The sequence below is a fragment of the Oncorhynchus gorbuscha genome, linkage group LG09 (assembly GCF_021184085.1).
Source record: "Oncorhynchus gorbuscha isolate QuinsamMale2020 ecotype Even-year linkage group LG09, OgorEven_v1.0, whole genome shotgun sequence".
NCBI lineage: Eukaryota > Metazoa > Chordata > Actinopteri > Salmoniformes > Salmonidae > Oncorhynchus > Oncorhynchus gorbuscha.
The window spans coordinates 10,402,794-10,416,097 of record NC_060181.1 but is presented as its reverse complement, the minus strand read 5'-3'; the positions used below and the strand labels follow the sequence as shown (position 1 = coordinate 10,416,097).

The 13,304-nt window shown below is 43.6% G+C and overlaps 1 protein-coding gene across 1 annotated transcript; it reads left to right on the top strand.

Moving 5' to 3' along the window:
• The first annotated feature begins 4,429 nt into the window (after window positions 1-4,429).
• Window positions 4,430-11,641, top strand: LOC124043155 (serine/arginine-rich splicing factor 4-like). Its single transcript, XM_046361405.1, is given in 7 exon segments — window positions 4,430-4,631; window positions 5,699-5,856; window positions 7,705-7,787; window positions 9,500-9,717; window positions 10,141-10,206; window positions 10,687-10,986; window positions 10,988-11,641. Coding segments are annotated over 7 exon segments (1,125 nt in total). The 5' UTR covers window positions 4,430-4,524; the 3' UTR covers window positions 11,181-11,641.
• The last annotated feature ends 1,663 nt before the right edge of the window (window positions 11,642-13,304 follow it).

The following is a 13,304-nucleotide window of genomic DNA, read 5'->3' as shown; positions in this document are numbered from 1 at the left end:
CACTGTTCCCCTGAAAAAGGTAGTTAACCCACTGTTCCCCTGAAAAGGTAGTTAACCCACTGTTCCCCTGAACAAGGCAGTTAACCCACTGTTCCCCTGAAAAAGGTAGTTAACCCACTGTTCCCCTGAAAAAGGTAGTTAACCCACTGTTCCCCTGAACAAGGCAGTTAACCCACTGTTCCCCTGAAAAAGGTAGTTAACCCACTGTTCCCCTGAACAAGGCAGTTAACCCACTGTTCCCCTGAAAAAGGTAGTTAACCCACTGTTCCCCTGAACAAGGCAGTTAACCCACTGTTCCCCTGAAAAAGGTAGTTAACCCACTGTTCCCCTGAAAAAGGTAGTTAACCCACTGTTCCCCTGAACAACGCAGTTAACCCACTGTTCCCCTGAACAAGGCAGTTAACCCACTGTTCCCCTGAACAAGGCAGTTAACCCACTGTTCCCCTGAACAAGGCAGTTAACCCACTGTTCCCCTGAACAAGGCAGTTAACCCCCTGTTCCCCAGTAGGCTGAATTTGTAAATAAGAATTTGTTCTTAAATGACTTGCCTAGATAAATAAAGTTTTTTTTTTTTTTTTAACATTTTTTACATTTTACTACAGTGGACTATCTAAGGGTCACACAGAGTGTTTATTTTTTAAATTGTTATTTTATTGAATATCCGAAACATACAATATACTTGCAGTGAAGCCGCTCAACAACTACATCACACCAGTCATCTAACAACTACATCACACCAGTCATCCAACAACTACACCACACCAGTCATTCAACAACTACATCACACCAGTCATCCAACAACTACATCACACCTGTCATTCAACAACTACACCACACCAGTCATTCAACAACTACATCACACCAGTCATCTAACAACTACATCACACCAGTCATCCAACAACTACATCACACCAGTCATCTAACAACTACACCACACCAGTCATCAAACAACTACATCACACCAGTCATCCAACAACTACATCACACCAGTCATCCAACAACTACATCACACCAGTCATCTAACAACTACATCACACCAGTCATCCAACAACTACACCACACCAGTCATCTAACAACTACACCACACCAGTCATCCAACAACTACACCACACCAGTCATTCAACAACTACACCATACCAGTCATCCAACAACTACATCACACCAGTCATCTAACAACTACATCACACCAGTCATCCAACAACTACATCACACCAGTCATCTAACAACTACATCACACCAGTCATCCAACAGACTCCCATCCAACAACTACATCATACCAGTCATCTAACAGACTCCCATCCAACAACTACACCACACCAGTCATCCAACAGACTCCCATCCAACAACTACACCACACCAGTCATCCAATAACTACACCACACCAGTCATCCAATAACTACACCACACCAGTCATCCAACAACTACACCACACCAGTCATCCAACAACTACACCACACCAGTCATCCGACAGACTCCCATTCAACAACTACATCATACCAGTCATCCAACAGACTCCCATTCAACAACTACATCACACCAGTCATCCAACAGACTCCCATCCAACAACTACACCACACCAGTCATTCAACAGACTCCCATCCAACAACTACATCACACCAGTCATCCAACAGACTCCCATCCAACAACTACACCACACCAGTCATTCAACAACTACACCACACCAGTCATCCAACAACTACACCATACCAGTCATCCAACAACTACACCACACCAGTCATTCAACAACTACACCATACCAGTCATCCGACAGACTCATATTCAGAGCGACACACAGAAGCATCCAGGTTCAATGCCCTGCTCAAGGGCACGTTGACAGATCTCCCACCTGGCCAAAAAAGTGAACTCGAACCCTCCAAGATCCCCCCCCCAACAGTTCCCCAATAACTGTCCCTCAACCATTCGAGACCCCTCCAACAGCACCCCCCCCCAAGAAGAAAAAAATAAATGAAAAAGTCTGAAGTTTATATACACCTTAGCCAAATACATTCAAACTCAGTTTTTCACAATTCCTGACATTTAATCCTAGTAAATATTCCCTGTCTTAGGTGAGTTAGGATCACCACTATATTTTAAGAATGTGAAATGTCAGAATAATAGTAGAGAGAATGATTTATTTCAGCTTTTATTTCTTTCATCACATTCCCAGTGGGACAGAAGTTGGGTCAGAAGGCCTTTCTCTCCGCTCTTGTGACCATTTGATCTGAATGAACTGTGCCTTGAGTCTGTCAACAGAATCAAGCCTTTAGATGTTCATGTTAATTATCCTACATTATAATTGTCAAACGTGACTGGTATTTAGCCTATATTTATGTAATTAAAAAGTCAAATGAAAGTTTGGCTACATTTTCTGCAGCCTCCCTCATGTCAGCAATGGTATGGACATGAGAGGCTGAAGTTAATACTGTAATCTAGGCTACACCTTTACATGTAGGAGGCAGGGCATGAAAGGGATAACTAATCCAGTTGTTTGTGTCGTCTGTTTCCGGAAAGTACCTGCGTACTATATCACATTTGACATTGTCTGTAAGCTTGAGTTCATGTGCATGTAACAGTATTGCTTCTGTCCCTCTCCTCGCCCCGAACCCGGGACCCTCTGCACACATCAACAACAGCCACCATTGATGCATCTTTACTCATTGCTCCATAAAAGCCACAGCCCTTGTAGAGCAAGGGGAACAACTTCTTCAAGGTCTCAGAGCAAGTGATGTCACCGATTGAAACGCTATTAGTAGCGCGCACCACTGCTAACTAGCTAGCCATTTCACATCGGTTACATGCACACAAAAAATCATACAATGATGGAAAGACCTGTGTGTTGTCCTTGTTAATGCAGACAGAAAAGAGCTCCAACTTCTTAATCATAGTCTGAGTTTTGTCCAGGACATTGAATATAGTTGCGGAGAGTCCCTGTAATTTCAGATTCAGATCATTCATTTTCACTGGGTCCAAAACGTCTTTCAAGCTGTCAGGCATTCCCTTTGCAGCAAGAGCCTCTCAGTGGATGCTGAAGTGTACCCAAGTGGCTTCGGGAGGAACAGCGCCATTCCACTATGTCTCCCTGTCATGGCTTTTTCACCATCAGTACAGATACCAACACATCTTGACCACCAAAGTCCATTTGATGTCACAAAACTGTCCAGTACTTTAAAAAATATCCTTTCACGTTGTCCTGGTTTCCAGTGATTTGCAGAAGAGGATGTCCTCCTTAATTGATCCCCAATAAACGCAATGGACATATATCAGGAGCTGTGCAAGGCCCGCCACATCTGTTGACTCATCCAGCTATAACGCATATAATTCACTGGCTTGTATGCGAAGCAGTAATCTGTTGCTTTTATACATGTATTACTACTCAAAGGTCGTCTTTATTCTCGCTCAAAAAAAATATGTGGCTTATTTTTCAAATTTCATGTTTAGTTTCTAAATGTCTGCGCAAGAGGCAAGGTGTCCTGCGAGAGAGTAACGGTTAATGTAATTGGATGATCATTATTTGACTACATCAGGCTTCCTGTATTTGACATTGTGTTGTTATTTCGCTGAACACTAAATGGTTAAATTGTATTTTTGGCAGTGAAACGAGGCTACTTAGGCAAGAAAAAAACTCACCCAAATGTTGGAAAATATAAATGTACTTTTTATTTATTTTTTATTTATTTATTTATTTATTTATTTATGTGAATCACATTTTTATTTGGCGTACCCCCAACGGCATTGCTCGTACTCCTGGGAGAATACCTGCTCTAGAGTGATGGATGACTGGGACATCAGGACGTGAATGAATTAAAAACATGAATTAAAAACATTTAATTCAAGCATGAATTAAAAACATTTACTGAAATAAAATTGACCAACAATCACTGTTGGGACTTTAAAAAATGGGGGGAAAAAATGCAATGTGACTTCACATTGTGTTAACACCATTTCAAAAATAATGTTTTCTGGAGAGAGAGAGAGAGAGAGAGAGAGAGAGAGAGAGAGAGAGAGAGAGAGAGAGAGAGAGAGAGAGAGAGAGAGAGAGAGAGAGAGAGAGAGAGAGAGAGAGAGAGAGAGAGAGAGAGAGAGAGAGAGAGAGAGAGAGAGAGAGAGAGAGAGAGAGAGAGAGAGAGAGAGAGAGAGAGAGAGAGAGAGAGAGAGAGAGAGAGAGAGAGAGAGAGAGAGAGAGAGAGAGAGAGAGAGAGAGAGAGAGAGAGAGAGAGAGAGAGAGAGAGCGAAAAAAAAAACATACGTTTTAACCGTTAACTATCAATCACTTCAGATTAAATAATAATTTGGTATGATGAAGCAATAACAAAGGGAGAAACGCAGAGAACGTTTAGATTGTCATTATGGAGACCCCTATTGGATGAATGTGGTAACTCCTCTCCCGTGACGGAGAAGGAAGGGGCTGGTTTTCAGGCCTGGTGGGCGGGGTTTCAGTGGTCATTGACATTGGCTGAACATTTCCTTACTACGCGCCACTGTGTTCCCGAGATTGTGAAGGGACGCAAAGATCAGCACGGGGACATGTCGAGAGTTTACATTGGAAGATTGAGCTATCGAGCGAGAGAAAAGGACGTGGAGAAGTTCTTCAAAGGCTATGGGAAGATACTTGAAGTTGACCTGAAAAACGGGTAAACAAAATGAACGCCTCGTCTCGCTCTGTGGTATTTAGCCGCGTTGTGTTTGTGGCCTAGTCCTCGTTGCCAGGCCCGGGCCTCTTGAATCAATGTTTTAACTGGCGTTTATTGGAAAATTCACGTCAATTACTTTAGTTTGAAGACCTATTTATTATATACTTAGCTAGTTAAGAATTTGAGAAGCGTTTTTGTTTCTAGAAGCAAAGTTGACTAGCGTGGGTTAAGGAGTTAACATACTGTAGCTAGCGTCAATCGTGTTTTGCTAGCTAGCTAAACTGCTAGGAGCACCTCATTGTCGTGTTTGTTTAGACCGAGGACACCATGTTAGTTAGTTAGTTAGCCAGCTAAAACACTCTAGGTGCTATTTTCTTTGAATGAAATCGCAGCCACGTGTCAGAAGAGGTAAACCTTAGTTTCACGTGTATGACTTCCTCATAACTAAGTTAGCTAACTAGCTAGCATCTTCAAACAACAATCGGAATGCTATGTTGTCTCGCATAACGTTACGAAAATTAATTTATTTACTCCCTAACTGGCGTCGTTTAGATACTGTTTATGTAACATGGTTACAGTGGATAGCTTGCGTTACAAATCAAATTGTATTGGGTCACAACATACACATGGTTAGCAGATGTTATTGCGAGTGTAGCGGAATGATTGTACAGCCAACGATGATGGTGTCTACTGGCATATTATGGTATCTGGTGGACGGGTCAAACATTTACAAGCACTCTAACCACCAGCATGAATGGCAGTCAATATCATGTGTTAGCTGCTGTAGGTACATGGGTCAAAACACAATGTTGACTAAACTCAATATTCTCTTAGCTAGCTAACAGTACTCTGAACTAGACCATACGTACACGTGGAATTAATGTGGCCCCTCTTAACACCCTGCAGTAATAGGGGCACATATGAGAAGATTATAAAATGTTGCATTATGATATATGAAATGGTCATTTGGGTCTGGCGTTAGTAGTTTTTAACTACTCACATCATTTGATCCCAAATCTATGTGCCACCTCATCTCTGGCCTAACATACTGTCTCCTATGTGTAAAGGTATGGCTTTGTTGAATTTGATGACCCCCGCGATGCAGATGATGCTGTGTATGACCTGAATGGGAAGGACCTGTGTGGGGAGAGGGTTATTGTGGAACACACAAAGGGGCCGCGGCGGGACGGCAGCTACGGCTCAGGAGGAGGAGGAGGAGGAGGTGGTGGTGAGGAGGAGGAGGAGGAGGAGGAAGAAGTAAGTATAGAATACAGTGGTGTTTTAACATTAGTGGGGATTTGAGACTGAGGGGGCCAACATGGCAGTGCATAGTATGTGGGATAGGCCACTACTGCATAACATCTCAAGTTTGTCCTTGGTGGTTGTAGTTCATGTAATTGGGTTCTTTTACATAAAAATTTTGGTTGTTTAGCAGACGTTCTTATCCAGGCCGACTGCATTCAACTTAAGGTAGCTAGCTAAGACAACCACAAAGCACGATTTTATGTTTCAAATATAGTTCATGCTGCCACATCAATGCAACTGGGGAGCATCAGTTGTCGTCCATTATTTACCTAAGTGGTTTTACGTCTTGGAGATGTCTTAAGTGCCATCTGTTCAAAGGCTTGTTGCTTCCTTGGGGATAGTAGTGATGGAAACTTAGTAAAAATATACACAAGCAGTACCCTACTGGTATACATGGTCACAGCTGGCACTATCATCCGTCATTTGGGTTGTAGTCGGCTCACTCTACATTCCCACCACACTGTAAAAGCATGATTCCACCACAAAGTTGTTTTTCTGTTTTTTTTTTTAGAGGGCATTTCTACATAAAGATCTCTCCCATTTGCTGTAATTTCAGCTAGTTTCAGGGAGAAGTGGTTGCCATTGTTCTGACTACACTCAGGCGTGTAGGGCAGGTTGCCGGGTTAGAGAAACCACCCTTTTGTCGAGCCTTCACGGAGCTCGTACTATAGACTAAGCCCTTCATGGTACTCCATTGTAATTGTTTGACTAATGGGTGTAGAGAAGACATTTTACACTTGAGTAGTTGAGGGAATTCGAATTACATGCACCACTGCCACCAATGACATGTCGTTATCTTGGGAGAGGGTATGCTTGATTTAACTTGTTACACGGAAACAAATGCACTCGTGTTCATTCGAATTGTCAGGGGGAAATGAGAGGGAAACTAGCTTGAGATTTACTACAGTAGAATATTTGCTAGATAAATGAATTGTGATTTGAATAGAATAAATTAACTAGTGAATTTGTTTTTGAGTAATTTGAGTCTTGTGTAATCTGTTTAATTCAGGATTCTTTTATTTTTGTTGAATTAAAATGAATGTTGAATAATAAAGGTAAAGATTTAACAAAGAACCTCCAATGTTTTAATTAAAAGAGTCCTTTGCTGACTGCCTGCCCCTATTGCTGGCCTGGCCATGGTGTCCCCTTTCCAACCAAGAGTGTGGTTTGACCATTCTGGGCCCCTGGGCAGACCAAAAAAGGGAGCCAATGTGAATGAAGACCGCTTGTCCCATTAGTCCCAGGCCGGGTGGTGAGGATGCCATTGGGTTAGGAACAGATGTGGGTTGAGCTCTTATAGGTGCCTGAAACAAATGTGAATATATATTTAGATGTGCTAGTTAGAAACTTTAACTTTAGTGTCACCGTAAGTACTGTCTTCAGCCAATTTCTTTAAATTTTGAATCTAGCTTTTCATTTTGATTTTTAGTTTGTATGTACAGTTTTTGTATTCAGTTCTACCAAAACTTGAATCAGGTAGTTATTTATTTGTTTAGATCTCGTTGAAGGGAAGGGATATGTCAGTGTTCTTGAGTTTTCTAGACCAGAGTAATGTGTACAGGTTTGATTTCCTTTCATCTTTTTTTTTTTGTTGATAGTTTGTCTTTTCCCGCCCCTCCCCATTTTATAAGTGGCCATTTTGTTTACAGAATGTAGCTTTTTGAGGTTTAGTATTGAGGCTGTCATCAGTGTGTCCCCTGCCGTAATTACTGCTGCTCTGTCCTTGTTACATTTGAAGGCGGGGGTGGTTATGGGCGTGGTGGCAGAGACCGATATGGCCCACCGGCAAGGACAGACTATCGGCTGATCGTCGAGAACCTGTCCAGTCGCTGCAGCTGGCAGGACCTGAAGGTACGGTGACTCGTTATTCAGCCACGCTAATGATAATACTCTTCTCTTCCTTGTAATTTCGACATCCTACGTTAACGTTTTGGAGAACGTTTGAGCCCTTTTCACACACAACCATTACGTGTACGTTTGTGTTGGGGTAATACTTTAGAGTACTCTGATTACTCTTTTGTGGTTAAGAGTAACCTAATGCGTTAGTTTGTCGATTTTAAGTAAAGCTACTTTTTATAGAAGGTAAAGTAGTCATCATTATTACATGTTGGTACGCCAGAGTTATAGATTATGGATGAGGTTATGCAAGTGATTCAGAGGTACTGTGCGCCATCTACTGGGCATAAGCAGGACCAACGCACGCAAGGCATCTTCAGAGGGTTTTTAGTTTTGGTAACGCAAAAAGTAATGTAACCTGTTACTTTCCACAGTAAGTAACACTGTAATGTAACCAGTTACCTCTAATGGGCCCCCGAGTGGTGCAGAGGTCTAAGTCACTGCATCTCCGTGCTAGAGGCATCACTACAGACACTTTGGTTCGTATCCGGGGTGTATCACACCTGGCCGTGATTGGGAGTCCCATAGGGTGGCGCACAATTGGCCCAGCGTCATCCGGGGTTGGCCGGTCTAGGCTGTCATTGTAAATAAGAATTTGTTCTTAACTCACGCCCTGCAAAATGACCTCCAGCAGGCCACAAATGTGCACGTGTCTGCTCAAACGGTCAGAAACAGACTCCATGAGGGTGGTATGAGGGCCCGACATCTACAGGTGGGGGTTGTGCTTACAGCCCAACAGAGAACACCAAGATTGGCAAATTCGCCACTGGCGCCCTGTGCTCTTCACAGATGAAAGCAGGTTCACACTGAGCACATGTGACAGACGTGACAGTCTGGAGACGCTGTGGAGAACGTTCTGCTGCCTGCAACATCCTCCAGCATGACTGGTTTGGCGGTGGGTCAGTCATGGTGTGGGGTGGCATTTCTTTGGGGGACCGCACAGCCCTCCATGTGCTCGCCAGAGGTAGCCTGACTGCCATTAGGTACTGAGATGAGATCCTCAGACCCCTTGTGAGACCATAGGCTGGTGCGGTTGGCCCTGGGTTCCTCCTAATGCAAGACAATGCTAGACCTCATGTGGCTGGAGTGTGTCAACAGAGTCCAATTGAGCACATCTGGGACATCATGTCTCGCTCCATCCACCAACGCCACGTTGCACCACAGACTGTCCAGGAGTTGGCGGATGCTTTAGTCCAGGTCTGGGAGGAAATCCCCCAGGAGACCATCCGCCACCTCATCAGGAGCATGCCCAGGCGTTGTAGGAAGGTCATACAGGCACGTGGAGGCCACTCGCATACTGAGCCTCATTTGGACTTGTTTTAAGGACATTACATCAAAGTTGGATTAGCCTGTAGTGTGGTTTTCCACTTCTAATTTTGAGTGTGACTCCAAATCCAGACATCCATGGGTTGATAAATTTGATTTCCATTGATAATTTGTGTGATTTTGTTGTCAGCACATTCAACTATGTAAAGAAAAAAGTATTTAATAAGAATACTTCATTCATTCAGATCTAGGATGTGTTATTTTATTGTTCCCTTTATTTTTTTGATCAGTGTATATATCATGACACATGTCTAACATATACCACATTTAAATGATGTTTATTAATTCAATAGGATCTTTGGTTTTCTCACCTAATCCCAACCTTTCCTGTCCTTCACCAGGACTACATGAGGCAGGCGGGTGAGGTGACGTATGCTGACACCAATAAGGGGCGCAGGAACGAGGGAGTGATAGAGTTCAGGCTGTACTCTGACATGAAGAGAGCCCTGGAGAAGCTGGACGGCACAGAGGTGAACGGCAGGAAGATCCGGCTGATTGAGGACCGCCCCGGGGCCAAGCGCAGCAAACGCTCTTACTCTCGCAGTCGTAGCCGCTCCCGGTAAATAAGAACGTGGGGTTGTGTCCCAAAAATCTCACTCTAGTCCACTGCTTTTGACAAAGGGTCCGGCCCGTATGGCTCTGTGGGGAATAGACTACCATTTGGAATGCACACTGAGACTGGCTTATCTACAAACCATAATGAGTAAAGTTGTATGGAATTATGCAAGATGATTTGTTGATCAGTCAATCTATAATCAGCGACTGAGTAGAATTTCTGCTTTTAAACATTGTCTCTGTATTAGAGGGGATGTGGCGATTTCAGTTGCCACACACACACACACACACACACACACACACACACACACACAAACAAATGTATTGCTTTCCCACCAGTTCACAACTACATATGAACTCGCATCACCCTAACCCCTCAGGGTACATGGCTTACCGTGAATCTGCGTTCTCCTCCCTCTGTCTCCAGGTCTCGCTCCAGGAGCCGTAGGTCCCGTAAGAGCCGCAGTGACAGCAGCAGTCGCTCCCGCTCCAGGTGAGGCTCAGAGTGCAGGCCCATACCCAAGGGTGACCCCTGACATGTGTCCCAAATGGCACCCTATTCCTTATGTAGTGCACTACTTGCAACCAGGGCCTGTAGGGCTTCAGTCAAAAGTAGAGCACTATATAGGGTGCTGTTTGGAACTATAGGGAAGAGGGTTGAAAATGTATAGGGAAGAGGGTGCCGTTTGGAACTATATGGGGAAGAGGGTGCCGTTTTCTGAGGGATCTCTTTGTAGACTTTTCTTTTGCAGACTTGTTGCACTCAAGTGATATCAACAGTAACAAGTTACAATTTGTGGTTTTCTTTAAATCTGTTTACCAAGAGCTCTTGCCTCAATATGGACCTTGTGTAGCTCCCCAGATGTCCTGACAGATGTCTTAACCAGCTAGTGCTAGGGGAGTGGTGGCTATTTCTACATCGCCTCATTTCAAGTGCATTTGAGGTAACTGTCTGCTCCTTTCTATTTCCCAGGGGTGCTGGCTCCCGCTCCCGTAGCCGCTCCCACAGCAAGAAGGACAAGACCAAGGGCAGCAGAGATGAGGAGCGCACCAACGGTGCCCACAAGGCCAAGGAGGGGCGCGGGGCCCGCAGCAAGAGCCGCAGCAGGAGCCGCAGCAAGAGCAAAAAGAGCAGCAAGAAAGAAGTGAAGAAGAGCAGGAAGGATGAGTCTAGATCCAGGTCCCGCTCCAGATCAGCAGCTAAGGATCGCTCCCGGAAGTCGGGTTCAAAGAGCCGCGAGCCGGCCAAGAGCGACGACGAGGGAGCTACAGCTGAGAAGGGGGGCCGCCCGTTCCCGCTCTCGCTCCCACACCCCTGCCGAATCCAAACCCAAGTCAAAGTCCAAATCTCCATCTCCCTCCCCGGCCAAAGCCCACTCCCGTTCCCCCTCCGTCTCCCGCTCAGAGTCCCGCTCCAAATCTCGCTCCGCGTCTCGTTCTCGCTCCCGCTCTCTATCAGAGTCCTGAGCTGGGATGGCAGCATAACTCAGCAGTCGTGCCCCCCCCCCCCTGTTTGTTCTCGTCCCCTATCCCCCACCCCTGCGTCTGTCCCTTTTCGTTTTTTTGATAAAATAGTTGTAGAAAAAAACAAAACAGGCTCATGCTCAGTGTCACTAATCCCCATTTCTTTTAAATATACAGTGTTTTGTTGGTCATTCTGCTTCTTTTTCCGGTAGTCTCTTAATCAAGGTGTTTTGTAAGATATTAAATACGTGAAGGAAGTTCGAGAGTATTTGCTTGGATAGATTTTTCTAAGTTGAAATGGGAATGTGCTGTAGTAAAGTGTCTTAAACTTTGTATCAATACTAGCATACTGTGCTGTCGATGTTGTGCGAGGGTGGTAGCTGTTTCATTCCGTTGTTGCATCTTTTCACTTCGTGGGAAATCCTTTTACCCAGTTACTTAAATAAAAAACGCCTGATCTGGAATGCTTAGAGTTGTTTTTGTCTCGTCGCTTAAATAAGATTGAAATAATACACATTTTACTCTATTTATACTGGGGATATTACTTTTCAACAGTAACATTTCAGAACTGGCTAGAAGGACATCTTCGAGTTGAAAGAAAATGGCTGAATTGTTGGAAGTTGTAGGTTTTGTTTTTCCACAGAAGACATTTAGTTCTGGGTGCTGAGATTAGTGCAGTTGGAACTTACTACCACTAGCTTGGTCCCAGGTGTGCTATCATGTCAACCTCTTAACTTTTGAGTACCACATGAGTCGTCATATCCATAAAACCTAGCAGTCAAAACGGAAATGGTTTTTCCACCATTCATTTGAACCATAGGGGATTTTACCCTGGGGTGATATTTTGATAACAGTGTAAATCTCTGTAGGACAAGGACTTTTATCAATACATTTGCATTCATTTTACGCACACACATTCACACAATGTCCTGCTACCCAGCCGTGAAAACACGGTGAGAATCACTCCCTGTCCTCTCCCTCAAGACACTATAATAGACACATTGTTTGACTACACACATTAATTATAACTTTATGATTCTGTTACATCCTTAGAAAGCATGAGCTCTTAAGTTGGGAAAATATTGTGCAAAACACAAGACGCATGTCCCTAGTTGTGTGTTGCCGCTTTCCATGTCTGTTGTCTGTAGCTTGTGAGGTGTGGAAACACCTTGATGCTTTTATGAATTTTGTCTTGCTGCTTTTTGTTCTATGTTGCTCTGTCTGTATGCTATGTCTTGCTTGTCCTATATTGTCTGTCTGTATGCTATGTCTTGCTTGTCCTATATTGCTCTGTCTGTATGCTATGTCTTGCTTGTCCTATATTGCTCTGTCTGTATGCTATGTCTTGCTTGTCCAATGTTGCTATTGTCTATATTGTAATAGTTTTTAATAACCTGCCCAGGGACTGCGGTTGAAAATTAGCCGGCTGGCTAAAACCGTCACTTTTACTGAAACGTTGATTAATGTGCACTGTCCCTGTAAATAAAAATAAACTCAACTCAACTTTATGATTCTTGTCAATTTCTACAATTATATGGTTTCTGAGTGGACTATTCTAATCATTCCTTTAAAGCTATAAATTCCATCAACAATTTACCAGCAAATGAAATGCTAATAAGCTATTTCAAACCAGAGTAAATTGAGTTTAATATATTAATCAGTCACCTTGTCCAAGAGAGATTTACATGGTTATCAAAACGTAACGCCAGGGTACGCCGACACGAAACAGCCCTTATTTTGAAAGTCCAAACTTCCCTACGAGAAAAATGAAGGGTGGACCGCCAGGTTTTATGGGTATTATGACACACCTCCACTTTGGGGCTCCATAGTCGTGCCAAATGCAATGCAATAACATGTTTGGCGTGATAATGAGCGATAAGGATTTGGTAAGCGCAGAATCAGACTGGCAACCGGGTTACTACACAATTATCGTGGCAACAAGAACGGATGGTGACCCATTGCGGGCCATAGGTTTGGTGTTTATGTGCCCTTGTTTAGCCACAAGATGGCGTAGTAATAATTGGACAGTATTCCATCCGTGTTGAAATAAATGCCCTCGCTGTCAATGAAATAACTATTCCTTAGCAATGAGAATAATGAATAACTATGGGAATATAATTAATGTCC